The sequence below is a fragment of the Girardinichthys multiradiatus genome, chromosome 7 (genome assembly GCF_021462225.1).
Source record: "Girardinichthys multiradiatus isolate DD_20200921_A chromosome 7, DD_fGirMul_XY1, whole genome shotgun sequence".
In the NCBI taxonomy this organism is placed as follows: domain Eukaryota; kingdom Metazoa; phylum Chordata; class Actinopteri; order Cyprinodontiformes; family Goodeidae; genus Girardinichthys; species Girardinichthys multiradiatus.
The window spans coordinates 29,015,514-29,030,350 of NC_061800.1; the positions used below are offsets into that span (position 1 = coordinate 29,015,514).

The following is a 14,837-nucleotide window of genomic DNA, read 5'->3' on the forward strand; positions in this document are numbered from 1 at the left end:
AGTTCATTACCTCTGATATCCTTTATTTAGCCAGCACTGTCACAGCACCATGTGATAAATTAGCCAGATTTAAAAAAAGAAATGAGTTATTGAACACAATAAAGCAATTTGAAATAATTTTATTTTAATTAGGCTATGACAGGCATCCATCTATCTATCTATCTATCTATCTATCTATCTATCTATCTATCTATCTATCTATCTATCTATCTATCTATCTATCTATCTAATGATAAGAAAACAGTGTAAAATCAACATTCGTTTTGAGAAAAAAAAACTTTTTAAGAATTCAAAAACCAGTTATTCCCTTCTCAATAATCAGTGGAAAAAATCTAGATTGGAATTACAGCAACCAAACCATTTTTATAACTTTTTGCATGTTTCCACTGGTATTTGCACAGTTCTTCTATAGTGATGACGTCTTCAAGTTTGAAAGGCATCCTTGCCATCACCCTAATCTTTAGCTCCCTCTTCAAAATGATGCAAGTCAGGCCTCAAGATGCGGTATGAATAATACCGGCCTTAACGTTATGACCTAATCTGTGAGAACCGCATCTAACTTTTGTTTGCTGTATGACTGTTTTACGAGTTCCTTGAAGAGAATAAGTTGCAGATTATTTATAGTGTCTGGTTCAAACGTGACACAATGTGAAAACGTTCACTACTGTATGAATACTTTTGCGAGGCACCTGAATAAATGTGCTTTGTATCAAAGCATTTATTCCAAGCTAATTAGGCGGTGATCTTCATAGGTTGTTCTAAACAACGTTCGAGATCCAGCCGATTAAACAAGAAGACCATAACGCAAATTATTTTATAAATCTGAATTTAGAACATACACTCTAGTTTAGTTGACTCGTGTTGATTTCTGTGCCTGCAGCGCCATCTACAGATTCAAAATAGTTTTGTATGGAGCAAAAATCTCATTTTGGAACATTGCTGATTTCTAGGAATAAAGATTTTTTTCCGCACATTTAACCCATTTTTTATTATTGTTTTTATACAATAAAGCAGAAAATATTGCTTCGGCTGCCTCTGTTCAGACGGATGTGTTGTACACTAAATATTGCACACCAATACAGAGCAAATAGATACATGGCCGATATAAGTGCTGTATTATTATTTGGTTCATCATGAAGCGGTCAGGCCGTGTTTGTGGACCGCCTGTGCCGTGTGGAGGTGGGTCGTGGGTGGGATTTCAGCTCTCACGCTGCTGGCGACGCTGGGAGTCGAGAGCAACAGTCGGGAAAAAGTCGTGAGCCGCCGCTGCAGGATTTCTTGAGGTTCGGTCATGGAGCCGCGGAGGGAAAGCGAGCGTCGTTCCCACTCGCTGTTTCTCACCTGCGTGGTGATTGCTCTGTGTGTCCACCAGCAGACGGCTTCAGCGGGAGGTGAGAGGGTAAAGTCGCTGCTTAACAGTTGAGCCATGGTTGCACCGACTAGGCCTGTTTTTTTGTTTTTTTTTAAGAGTACTTTGTTGGGTTCTCTGGTGGTTTTAGTCGATAATACATGTCTGTGCACATTAACGCAGGGAGGAATGTAAATACGCTGGCTCTCCAACTCTTCTACACGTCGACATTGTTTCTGTTCGTGAATCTGACCCTACACGTAACGAGGACGCACGATGTTGTCTGTCCTGCGTTGCGAAACGAGTTGGAGCTAAGCGAAACTCTTTTTTTTTTTTTTTTTTTTTTTTCGTACAAGTATATCTTCAAAGAGGAAGGTATTAAAAATATCTACCAAAGTGTACTAAAACAAGCCGTTTTTTCCAGGGTATGGCACTGTTTTCTACACGGGAAGAGTGCAAAGAGGAACAATGGTCACAAGTTGAAACTGACAAGACTCAAAAGTTGTGTCAGCTTCCTACAAATCTGCCTGTCAAAAAATGTCACGGTGTTTTTCTGCGTCTGCAGCTGAACTAATACAAACAAACAAAAAAAGAGGGGTAAAAACCACAGCTATTGCACGTTTTGTGTTTATTCTTCGGGTTAAAATAAAAATATTTGAAGTAGAAGTAAAGGTTAACTTCATCTCATGATATTCTCTGCAGCAATAAACGTCACCTTCATCTTGATAATTCCCTTCATTTCTCACCCCTGGTTTGTGACAATTTTCCCCAAAGAATTAAACAAGTAAAGTTATTTTCTCTCCCTTGTCCCCAACTGCCACATTTTACAGTTAAGCAGAAACACGTCATTACTCGTCTAGCACTTTCTGGTAGTCAGTGAATTGTTTGCCCTCTAACATGACCCACAAGAAGTTGGCTAATGTACTAGTGAAAAACATGGTATTTACTCAATGACAGCAAAGGCACCAAGGTCTTGTGGCAGCAAAACAAGCACAACTCATCAGCCATCTACATTTATTATATTACAGTTTGCATGACGTGTTTATACTTAAACACACCTATATGCTATTTTCTGTAAGCATGTCGCTGTTTGTTATGGTCAAACCTCTCCTGTCCTCCAAAGGACATCAGTTTACATGTCTGTTTACTGTTGTAAAGACTCCAGCTTTGCAAACTTAAGCTGTGTTACCATGTTCTTCTCGAGGAGAATATTTTATTTGCTGTTGACCTTATGGAAAAGTTATCCTAAAGTTTTGGGGGGTTTTTTTATAACAGTTTGGCTGTCACACATATTTTAGTAATTAACAAGTTGATGCCTGCTGTGCCTGAGAAGTAGGTCCTGGGTTTTTTCCAATTTTTCTGTTCATTGCCAGTCTGACTTTGTGGTGAACTTGTGGTGCTGTCCATCCATGGGAAGATTGACAGCTGTCTAGAAGGTTTTACACTTGCACCCTGTCCAGATGGGTGACCACAGTTGCTTTTTTGAGTTTACTGCAGATGTCTGTTCTCTTGAGCATTGCGTTAGCATCCACCTACATGCTTCAAACTAGTGAATCACCAAAATGTCCGCCTCTGTAGAGGTGCTCACACCTCAAGTGCAACGATAGCTCGCTGCACGTTACCTACAGTGTTTTGCAGAAGTTTTAATGCCCCTTGAACTTTTTCACATTGAGTCACCTTACAACCACAAACTTTGATGTAATTTATTAGGACTTCATGTGATAGACTTAGGCTACACGATATAAGGACAACAAATAATTGCTAAAGGCTACGATGATTTTATTGATAATGATTAACCAATATTTTTTGTATTATCCAGTTGGCCAAATGTATCATGGGCACTATACCAAATATTCCATCCAAGCAGACATTTATAATATTTCAAACATTGATACTGTAATGACTATTGCGATTCAAAATATTTGGCAGTTATATGACTGATAGTCATATAACTGGTAGTACATAGAAAGTGCCTGTAAGTAGCAATCTGCAAGTGTTGCCACAGATATTTAGTTGGATTTAGGTCCCTACTTTGATTGGGCCATTCTAATTCTTGAATATCCTTTGGTCTAACAATGCGTTTGTAGCTCTGGCTGAATGTTTTCAGTTATTCCTACAAAAAACCTTTACCCTTCATTTAATTTTGTTTTGCTTGTTTTTCAGCTGCTAACAGGTGTTATTGCAGCATTGCCCTGCATTAGCTGCTAACAGGTGTTATTGCAGCATTGCCCTGCATTAGCTGCTAACAGGTGTTATTGCAGCATTGCCCTGCATTAGCTGCTAACAGGTGTTATTGCAGCATTTCCCTGCATTTACAGTTTAGATTTAAAATTATTTTTGTTCAACCAAGAAGTTTGTTTTTGGTAGTAAATGCTACGCACATCTTGAAAATGATAATAAGAAATACTCATTTAAAAAACATTTTTACTCACATTTTAACAAAAACTTCATGTCAAAAATCATTTATATATTTTCCAATGATCAATTTGGCATTAAGAGGTCACTTCCTAAATGCTAAATCTGTGCGTGATGTGAATAATTTTGGGCTTAACTGTAGCTTCCCCCCATCAATGTGAGCTGTGGCAAGAAGGTTTGCTATGTCTGTCAGCGTAGTGTCCAGAGCCTGGAGGCGCAACCAGGAGACAGATGAGATCCTCAGACCCCTTGTGCGACCATATGCTGGTGCGGTTGGCCCTGGGTTCCTCCTAATGCAGGACAATGCTAGACCTCATGTGGCTGGAGTGTGTCAGCAGTTCCTGCAAGATGAAGACATTGAAGCTATGGACTGGCCCGCCCGTTCCCCAGACCTGAATCTAATTGAGCACATCTGGGACATCATGTCTCGCTTCATCCACCAACATCATGTTGCACCACAGACTGTCCAGGAGTTGGTGGATGCTTTAGTCCAGGTCTGGGAGGAGATCCCTCAGGAGACCATCCGCCGTCTCATCAGGAGCATCTCCAGGCGTTGTAGGGAGGTCATACAGGCACGTGGAGGTCACACACAATACTGAGCCTCATTTTGACTTGTTTTAAGGACATTACATCAAAGTTGGATCAGCCTGTATTGTGTTTTTTCACTTTGATTTTGTGTGTGACTCCAAATCCAGGCCTCCATTGGTTAATAAATTCGATTTCCATTGATGATTTTTGTGTGATTTTGTTGTCAGCACATTCAACTTTGTACAGAACAAAGTATTCAATGAGAATATTTCATTCATTCAGATCTAGGATGTGTTATTTGAGTGTTCCCTTTATTTTTTTTGAGCAGTGTATATATACACACCAGTGTGCCTCTGCCAGCCGTTGCAAATTTTCAGTCATCCGAATCATGGCAACAACAATATGGCTAAGAACATTAAAATACTGATGTGCATAATTCCAGTGAAAGGAATGAGAAAATACTTGGATTTAGACAAAATGTTTGCGTTTGGTTTAGATTTTGCTGTATAAATTAGAACATAATATGGTTGTATATCACTTGTTTTTGTCCAGTTGATGTTGTCTTAGCCACTAAAACTTGGTGGTGACTATAACATTTACGTCGTAATACATAGATATATACATACATACGATTTTTTGTAGTTGCCAAAGACAAGAGTTCCAGCATAATAATGAAGCCAGAAACGATGGCTGCCTGCTGTGAAAATTATTAAATCTGTTTACAACTCAGCACCTTGCCAAAATCCTGTCAAATTAAACTTAAGACCTGATATTCAAGTTAAGTAACCTATTTTGAATTTATTAAACTAAAGCATTAGGTTTGGGTTGCTAAAATGTTTGTATTCAGGTGCATTTTTTCTGTTTTATGTCTTCAGAATGTCCTGCAGATGGACGCACTTGGGTCCCCTTTGGAGACAAATGTTACCACTTTGTCCATGGAGAAGAAGAAAAAATTAAGAGCTACACATTTGAAGCAGCTCTTTCACACTGCAAAGGATTTGGTACTTCCAATACTTTCAATAAGTACTTTCACTTCTTGGAAACAAGAATAAGGCATACATTCTATTCATTGCTGTGATTATGTCGCCATTGTTGTGCTTTTTCTTTTGTACAGGCCTTTTGACGATCCAGACTGCTGAAGAAAATGACTTTGTCGTGAGCTATAGTCTAGAGGTGTGGAAAGGCAATGTCAACATTTGGCTGGGAATGAAGTATGACACAGACGGTAATGATCCTGTGACCAGAAGGCTCAAAAAACATGTTGGTTGTTCTGTTTTTTTTGTTTCATCTTATTTAAAAGTAGCCAGAGTTTAACTTTGGTGTAAGATACTGTTTGATCCAACAGAACTGTTTTGTTTTAAAAGAATAGCAGGAAATCTCTGTTATTTTTTGCTTTTAAAGCATTCCTGAGACCCACAGCAGGGGACATGATACTACCAGGTCTATTGAAATGCATTTTCTCCCATTTTTAAGAGAAGCTGTCTGAAGATCTCCACAAAAAAAAGCCAGTACAGAAACAGCAAGTGCTGATTGTTGTATCTTTTCAGATGATACCATGAAGTGGTCAAACAACAAGTCTGTAAGTTTTACTAACTGGGAGTACAGCCCTTATCCTCCTGACCTCCCACGGGGGGATGTCTGTGTGGCTCTGCACAGCAGCTCAGGAAGGTGGGAGAACGTGAGCTGCCAGGACGACGTGGAGAACGGAGTGGTCTGTAAAGCACCTCAGAGTGAGTCATCATTCTGTGTAAAACAAGAAAAAAGGTTGGGAAAAACACATCCCAGCCTTTAAACATCTCACTATTCAGTCCACCATCTGAAAATAGAGTATGGAAGAACTGCAAACTAGGGCTCCACTATGTCAGGAAAATGTTGATCAGAATGGGGCAAATGGAAATGCACTGCATGCTTTTTGTTATCTATTTGTAAAACCTTTTTGAAAACCGTTTTTTATTATCTTCTGCTTCAAAACTTTTGTGCATCTTTGTCATGGTTTATCACATAAAGTCCCAATAAAATACATTGAATTTTGTGATTGTAATGTGATCAAGGGGTTTATGTACTTTTGCAAGCGACTCAGCAAGTAAGCTTTGAAGATATGGTATGTATTGTTTCATTGTCTCAACTCGCTTTCTTTTCTTTTGCTGTTCAGAAGCGGAGCAGCCCAGACCCAGTAAGTGAACCTTTGAGGCTTCTGATGTTTGGTCTCTGTATATTCATCATTGATCTCTGTCTTCATAGCTGAGACCTTCCCTGCATTGTTCCTTTTCCTCCTCAGAACCCAGTGCGTTGGTCTCTGCTCTGGTTATTCTCAGCGTGGTGGCTGTCGTGGGAGTCTCTGCTGTGATTTGGTTTCTGCACCAGAAGCACAGTTTCGGCTCCACCATGGTCACAGCGTTTGAGTACCACCCCCCATTCCGAGTCTTGGACTCAGACCAGTCTTGCCTGGTGGAGGCTGAGGAAACTGACAGCGTGCCTTGAGAGAACTTCCTACCTTTTGTCGAGAATATAATTACTGGCTGTGTGCTTTATGCAAAGACGTGTCCGCTCTAAAATGAGTATGTTAATTAATTTGGATTAACACGTCACTGACATGGACTCAGAACAGTGAATCGTCATTGGAAGGAAACTGACACCATGCTACTAACCTTACTCAGGCAAATGCAATTGTCATTACTGCTTTTTTTTTTTTAAAAGATCTGCACTAATTTTAATTTTTTCTTTTATTGGTTTATGTTCAATGCAGGTCTCTCAACCCTGTGGTCATAGACAACATAAATGCTTAGTTAATTTCGGGGTCAAAATTTCTGTCACATATAGGCTTATTTTTGATTCTTCCCAGAATTAGCATTCTACATAAAGAACAAAACCTTGAACTTTAATGTTTAAAATTGCATTCTTGTTTTCAAATTTGTACAGAAAATAAATAAAATGAATGCAGGGAGGACAATTTTAAAAGCCAAAACTAAGATATATTGATATTTATGTCAAGTAAAGGCGGAGTTGCTGAAGATGACCTGACTTTATGCCCTCAATCACAGTAATTGTGAGTTTAGAGCTTCTATGCTACATGTTGCAGATTTGAATACTAGTTTTCTAAAACGTGTCAAATCTTGTTCAGATTTTGTGAAAAACCTACTTATATGTTGTTTTGAAATAGTTAAGGAAGTGTTGGCATGTTTTATTTTTAAAATGTCTAATATTGGTCTAGTTTTCTTTCAGTCAGTGTTCTAAAGTCTATGAGCTCATGTCTGGTTATTTTATGGATGCAGAGGAAGTGAAATTAATGCATCCAAAAGGCTATTTTTTTTAACCATCCTAAACCAGAATCGTATAAGACATCCAGTTTTGCCTTTCTGCATGGTGTTGATTCTATGAAAGCAAATTTGATCTTTGAATGCCAGGCTTTTTGTCGTTTCATTCGATGTGAATCACTTCTCTGTTATGTGAAATGCAGTCCATTTTTTTGGGATTTGTAAATATATTGACCTGTGAACAAATAAAGACAATCACTATTTGCCGGTGTGATGTCTTTATTTCAAATTCTGTTGAGTTCGTTATTAATTATGTAGTTATTAGTTATTCTGTCATTTATTTTGTATATTTCACTAGATCGGACTCCATTTTGGACAATCTAAATCATGCCCTCCCCCGCTCCACCCCACAGGTTCTCACTGAACCTTTGGAACGTTTTGTACCGAACCAGAGTCCAATTTGTGGAGCAGGTCATGCCAATGTGAACCCATTCCAGGCCCTGAAACAGACTAGAGAACCGTACCCTGGCTTGGTTACAACTGCAGTTGTTATGCCGAAAAGCAACTCACATCGCTCACCACACTCGTATATCAATAAAGGAAATGGATTGAAATATGACCGACGGAGCTACTTTTAAATAAATTCTTAATACTAACCAGTTTTTTTTTTTTATCCATGTACAACCTGAAAAAGTCATGGGTGAAAAAATAATTGTTTTGACACCTTTCATCTGAACATGTGTGAAAGCCAACTGAAGTGGGATTTTCTACTTCCTTAAGGTCAGAGGGAAGTTGGATTGTTTTGTGTCTGGGGAACCATTCCCTTATGAGATGAGCTCTAACAAGATTCCCTGGACCTTTGAAAGAGGGCCAGGCCCGCAGCATCACAATTCCCTCACCATACTTAAGCAGTGTGCCTGAGGGTGCGTTTACACTTATTCATCCTTATTTGCCATACACACCTGGAGTGTTAATACAGTTAAGTAAACTCCACACATTAGTGATGGTAGGACAGGAAATACCCTTTCTGGCTTTACTCCCAAACAAATGTTTGGCATGCAAATTGTCTTCTTAATTCTTAGTTTTAGTTTTTTTTTTTTTTTGGATAAATAAATGTACTCAAATTAAACTTTGGCCTTTTTCTGGGGAGGGTTCTGTGCGGGATTATGCTATTACAATCAACGAATCTTTTGCATGGATGGCAATAAATATGTATGTGCAGTTTATCAGATCAATCCCTCTCAATCTACCTTTCTATTTATTATGAGAATTTCAGTGGGCATTTTCTTTTATTACAATTATTTAGTACAATTGTTCCGTATATCACTACTAAAATGAGTAGTCTATATGTTTATGCATAATAAGGATGAAATGGATACATTAGGATAGTGAACTGTGAACACAACAATTAGATCTGATCTTAAATCCCTGTCATATGAAATTAGACAGTCCCTCTAGAAGGCCAGTGGCTCTGTTGACATCTCTGCGTGAGTTGAGATGAAACAAAACTGACAGACAAATCAGCGGGCTATTTTTATATATATATATTTTTGCTTTCAGTGACATCTAATTTTAGCTTCCCATCAAGTCTGACAAGTTCCTCTTTAATAATTTCCCACATGCTGGAAAAAACACACAAAAAAGGCGACGGTCTAGATTTAAAGTCAGTTCTGAATCAATAATTTTGATATTTCATTGTGTATCTGCCAGGTTATTTCTAGATTTGACCACCAGAAGGAACACAAACACATTTATGTTGAAACAACGTCTTGAAAGAAAGAAGTGTGCATGTCTCAAATTATGCGATCCCAAAAAAATCAAGGATATATATATTATATTTTTAAATTTTATTTATTTACTATACATTTCCAAAATTATTGGTTCATTCCACCAAATGAATGAATTCCAGTGGGTGCTGGTGTATAACGTTTGATGTGGAGAAACTTGACTGGCCTGCACAGTCCTGACGTCAACCTTCTCAAATACCTTTGGGATGAATTAGAGCGGAGGCTGCAATTCTGGTTTTCTCATCTAATTGTGATCATACTCCTAAACCTTGTGGTTTGTTTACAGAATAGTTCAAATTGCCATCGCTGGTAATGGTAGGTATATCAACATGGTAATGGCCCATGTTGATGCACTGTTGCAATAGCAACTTTACCTATTCTGTAAACAAACCAACTTTAAGATTGCCAGCAATGGGGAAATTCTTTTTCTAAATCAGCTGATTTTGGTGTGCCACCCTGAAGTTTGCTGACCAGTGAAGCACAGTAACATTATGGTCATTGAACCAACCTTTGGTTCCTTTGTCACTGTGGACAGGTATCAAGTCAGCAGAAGGAAGCATGAAGTGCTCTAAGATTTTCTGATAACCGGCCGTGCTGAATTTGGACTTGATAAAACACAGCTGACAAATACAAGCAGGCAATATGACTTTCCAAATCATCTTTGAGTGTGGAAACTTTACAATGCATATCTCCAGATTTAGGGAACCTGGTGTCCAAATAAAATGAAATAAAAATGGCCACTGAGCAACAGTCCAGTCCTTTATCCCCTTAGCCAAGGTAAGCCACTTTTAATGTCTCTGGTTCAAGAGTGGCTTAACCCAGAGATTGCAACTGTTGTAGTCCATACATCTAAGTATGGATGCTCTTCAAGCACTCACTCCAGCTGCAATCCACACCTTGTGAATCTTCACCAAACTTTTGAACTGGATTTGCTTCACAACCCTTTCCACGCTCCTGTTTTTTCTCTTACTTGTGCAACTTTTTCTACTAAACTTTTTCCTTCCACACAACATTCCAGTAATGTCTTTAGATGCAGCATTCTGTGAACACTCTGCTTCTTTAGCAAAGACCGTTTGTCTCTCCTGCTGAAGGAGGTCAATAACAGTCTGCTGGATAACTGTCAAGTCAACACTTTTCTTCATGATTGTGTAGGTCATAACATAATGTTTTGAAATTAAAAATATTTTTTTTGCTGCTGTTGTTCATCTTATGTAATTATCAAATTTATTTAGAACTCAGTGTCATTGGCTGTGAGCCATAATACCCTAAATTAACAAAAATGAAAGCTTGAATAATATCACTCTATGTGTATTGATTAGATATTAGATATAAGTTTCATTTTTTCAAGTGAACTACTAAAATAAATGTACTAGTTGGTATTCTAATGTACTGAGATGCTCCTATATTTGGTTGAAAGCCTGTAGGCACAACTCTTAACACCCATGCAAACAGAAATCCATTAAATAGCAAACTATGACCTATGAGTCTTGCACTGTCTGCAGGGTCTTTTTAGTTAAATGATTGGACTGTCAGTCAGTCAGTCATTTTCTACCGCTTATTCCATAGTGGGTCGCGGGGGAGCTGGTGCCTATCTCCAGCAGTCTATGGGCAAGAGGCAGGGTACACCCTGGACAAGTCGCCAGTCCATAGCAGGGCAACACACAAACAACCACACACACACTCTTTCACACACCTAAGGGCAATTTAGAGTGACCAATTAACCTATGTTGGACTGATGTGACTGAATTGTCAGTGTGACAATTTGATAGACTTTTTACATTACAATAAAAAGATGTTGAGAACTTGGTAAACGCTAGTAAAGAAAACAGTTTTGTGATCCTTCTAATGAAAAGAGTAGGTAGGATGGAAGTATGGTTAAGTGAAGAAGCTCATTTGTTCTCACAGTAGTCTGAATTAAAGATCTCATTTTGTTTTTTTGTTTTTTTTCCGTCTATAAAAATCAAATTATAAATAAGAATGAGATGAAAGCAAACAAATAATTCTGCTTTACTAATAGTCAGAAACAAAGTGTGAAGAAGTTTCATGAACTCTTAATTTTTCAGCCTCTTAGTTTAGTTAAGGGGCTGAAAGTTAACCTCTTATAGAAAAATTACTTTTTCTTGCTGTAACTGGGACATCCATGTTTTATTGTCACACAGGGGACTGTTGTCTCATCACAAAAGCCGCAATGACCTATTGTCAATCAATATCAGCAAAATAATTTACTTTTCGCACATCCACCACACCAATGTTTGGAGCAGAAGGTGGGCACAATGACTAAGACTTCGTAATTAATATGGACAAGAGTGTGCACAATAAGACATCTGTGTCAAAGATGAGAGAAAACGTAGTGCTGTTTCCAATTTGATTGTACCTTTCTGGGTACCTGCACATGTTAATATGTTCCATAGGTTACTTGCTTCTACTCAGCGAGGGGTGCTTTATTAGATTATGAATCAGCTGTTCTCTGATTTATTATTGTCTTTTGTTGGCAGCGTGGTTTGTAGGTTCCTATATCCAAATGCTAGTCTGTTCTGACCCAAAACCTCCAGGTGTCTGATGGAAAGCTGAAGATCAAGAGAAACTAAATTTTTGACCATCTTTGTGAGTCCGAGAATAACCACAAATCAAATGATCGGGGCTCTCCTTCCCCACCTGTATCTTGTGCTTTCTGGTTGACGGTATCTAAGTTGGTGAGTACGGCAAAGTCAGACTGTAAATATCTCTGCTTTAAAATGTTACAAGTATTCATTTTTGCTGTTAACTGGATTAATTTAAAGGAATATGTCTCTATATCTATGGGTGTGGTCCTGCCTGCCCTTTCTGGTGGCTCATCTGTTCTGTTGAGTTCGCCCTGATCACGGCTGATGGTTGGATTTGGTTAGGTCTGGGATTTTGCACCTTATACATTTCCACATTTCCAGGCATTGGAACAATACTGACAACTAATCAAACATTACTTTGACCTGAAACACGCTTCCTAGGTTCTACCCAACAAACCACTACCGTCAGAGACTTTATTAATGTAAATTGTACTTTTTGTGAAGCCGATAGGTAAGCAGTAGTTAATTTATTCTATCGTTTTTCTGCTGGAAGAATGTCTTGTTTGGTTACACAAGTACTGACAGTAAACTCCGTTCTTACTTTATGTTATTAACCTGCTTATGATACTGTCCAAATTCTATATTCATAAATCCAAGATCTCCAATTGTAAGCCAAATTTCACTGAAAGCACTATGTTTACTCAACAGTGGATAGAGGGAATAAAATAATGTTGAACATTTTAATATTCTTTAATTTTGCATGTATGAAAGTTTTGAAACCCTTGCCATTTTATGTTTATGGTTTAATCAAGTTGTATCGTTTTCTTTATTTTTTTCTTAGGTATTCTTTTTTTGTTTCTTTGTTCCATGTTCTGTTTTGTTCTTAGAAGTTTGGATAAAAAACATAAAGCTTCTTTGTCGGGCTTTGGTTGTTTGGCCTTTGGTTCCTTATTACCGCCACCTGCTGGACTGAAGGTGTCGTGCAGTTTTCTTCACAACTTCCCCATACGTCATAGGCTGGTTTCACCGCATTTTTCTGAGCAATGGAAACAGAGGGCACACAAATTCCCTTGGATTACTTCTACCTGGGTAAAACAAATCCTGGGACTTTCGGTACACTGCTCTCACACACTATTATGTCCCAACAATGTTATCATAATTCACTCTTAACTTACATATGGTTTATCTTAAATGCATCGTATTTCACAGATACAATATTACATAGACAAGCTAAAATATACATATAAAATCTGATATTTATTTTACTGTGATGTTTGATGCAAACCTTCATGCTAATTAAATGCTTAAATAAATCATAGTTGCAATTTTAGAATGCATTGATTAGAGATTACATTTTGCAGACAAATTATTTCATTAGTTGTAGTTGAAAATCATAGATGTAAATGCATGATGGCTTCAATACTATAGCACCAAACAAAGATAACGCTGTGCCATTTTAAAAATCAAATGCATTATCATCTGGGAGGCTTTTGGGTTAAAGAGATCTGTGCAATGTGAGCAATGATTAAAATCTGTATTGAATTATGTCATGCCAAACGTTTGTCCATGTAGCTCCTGTGCCTGAGGGGAAATTATTGTCCGCTGGGGAAGTAATAAGACTAATATACACACATCCTGATTTATTATCAGTTTCTATAGAGATGATTTTTGATAATTCATACTTTCTGACGAAAGAAAACACACTTTTCAGCTTATGTTGTGGCAACAGATAAATGACTATAATGCAGGACTAATGTTCTGATTTTACCTGAAAGAGCTCTGATCTTTTCTGCTATTTGTCTCTTCACAATTAATAAGTACAGTATGTTTCAGCCTGAGTTACAAATTCATAAAATCATTGCTGTTTCTTCACTGTGTGCATTTTTTCCAGCTATGCATGCAATGGACTCTGTGCTGGTTGTGGTTTCTGTGAATGCAGACACTGTAACAGCACATAAGAGAAAAATATAAAGGATATTTCAGAAGAAAATATGCTTGAAACTACAAATGATCAAATGTATTTTTTTTATTTTTTATAATGATTACTTAAAGCTTTTGGCAAAAAAAGGGTACAACAGTGACAGCAAAACTAGGCATTTTCCATTATTTGTCATACAACCTATAAGAAAAAACATGAATAAATCTTACAAGGCTCATACTTCAAAAATCTAATATTTAATTCTAGAGTTGCGCCGCTCAAGGTGGCAGCAGGTTAGAGTAGCTCTGTTACTTTTCTTTCTGGTTAATTCTTTTCAGGAACTCCTCTTGTGGTGGACAGAGTTGTTTTTTCTGGACGGTTGTCCTCTCTGGTGTCGGATGCTGTGCACGTGGAAAGAATTTTGCTGATACGTTTTTTTACTTGGGGACATTTGTTATGATGCCTCACCATGGCAACGGGGTTGTTTTTTTTACAACCATGAGCACATCTCAAAGCTCAAATAATACCAACTACAACCCAGCTTCTAACTTTATGTTCTCTCTCTTTTCTCTTCCTAGAAGCTACACCTGGCCTGACTCTGTGTCTACCTGTGACACCTTACTGGAGGGGTTATCGTCCAAGCTTCTGCTGGCAACAACTTAATGCTCACCTTCTACCAATGATCCACATGGCCCAGTCTTTCAGTGTTTAACCCTTTCTCTCTCCTAGACATAGCTACTGACTGAGCTTCTACTGTGACTAACTCTATGTGCTTTCTTTCAGACTCTAACCTTGAAAACTGGCTCAGAGTTTATCTGTTCTTTCTTTCTAGATGAAACGACTAAAGGAGCTACATCCATTAACATTTACTTTTCCTTCCCATAGAAAGTACTCCTGATTCAGTGCTTCTGTGTTCTTTTTGTGTCTCTGCTCTGTTCTCTCAAACCCCCAGTCGGTTGTGGCAGATGGCCGCTCACACTGAGCCTGGTTCTGCCAGAGGTTTCTTCCTGTTAAAAAGAGTTTTTCCTCTCCACTGTCGCTACA

General features: G+C 38.1%; 1 protein-coding gene across 1 annotated transcript; it reads left to right on the forward strand.

The window, feature by feature from the left end:
* Positions 1–1,194: 1,194 nt before the first annotated feature.
* Positions 1,195–7,808, forward strand: cd302 (CD302 molecule). The gene is made up of 6 exons (XM_047369640.1): positions 1,195–1,391; positions 5,167–5,292; positions 5,406–5,516; positions 5,839–6,021; positions 6,444–6,464; positions 6,570–7,808. The coding sequence occupies exons 1-6, from the start codon at positions 1,292–1,294 to the stop codon at positions 6,770–6,772; spliced, it is 744 nt and encodes a 247-aa protein (XP_047225596.1). The 5' UTR covers positions 1,195–1,291; the 3' UTR covers positions 6,773–7,808.
* The last annotated feature ends 7,029 nt before the right edge of the window (positions 7,809–14,837 follow it).

Excerpts from the sequence above, each read along its gene's own strand:
- cd302 (XM_047369640.1), top strand. The coding sequence starts at position 1,292 with ATGGAGCCGCGGAGGGAAAGCGAGCGTCGTTCCCACTCGCTGTTTCTC. Across the intron at positions 1,392-5,166 it reads GCAGACGGCTTCAGCGGGAG|AATGTCCTGCAGATGGACGC; the intron begins GTGAGAGGGTAA and ends TTATGTCTTCAG. Across the intron at positions 6,022-6,443 it reads GGTCTGTAAAGCACCTCAGA|AAGCGGAGCAGCCCAGACCC; the intron begins GTGAGTCATCAT and ends TTTGCTGTTCAG.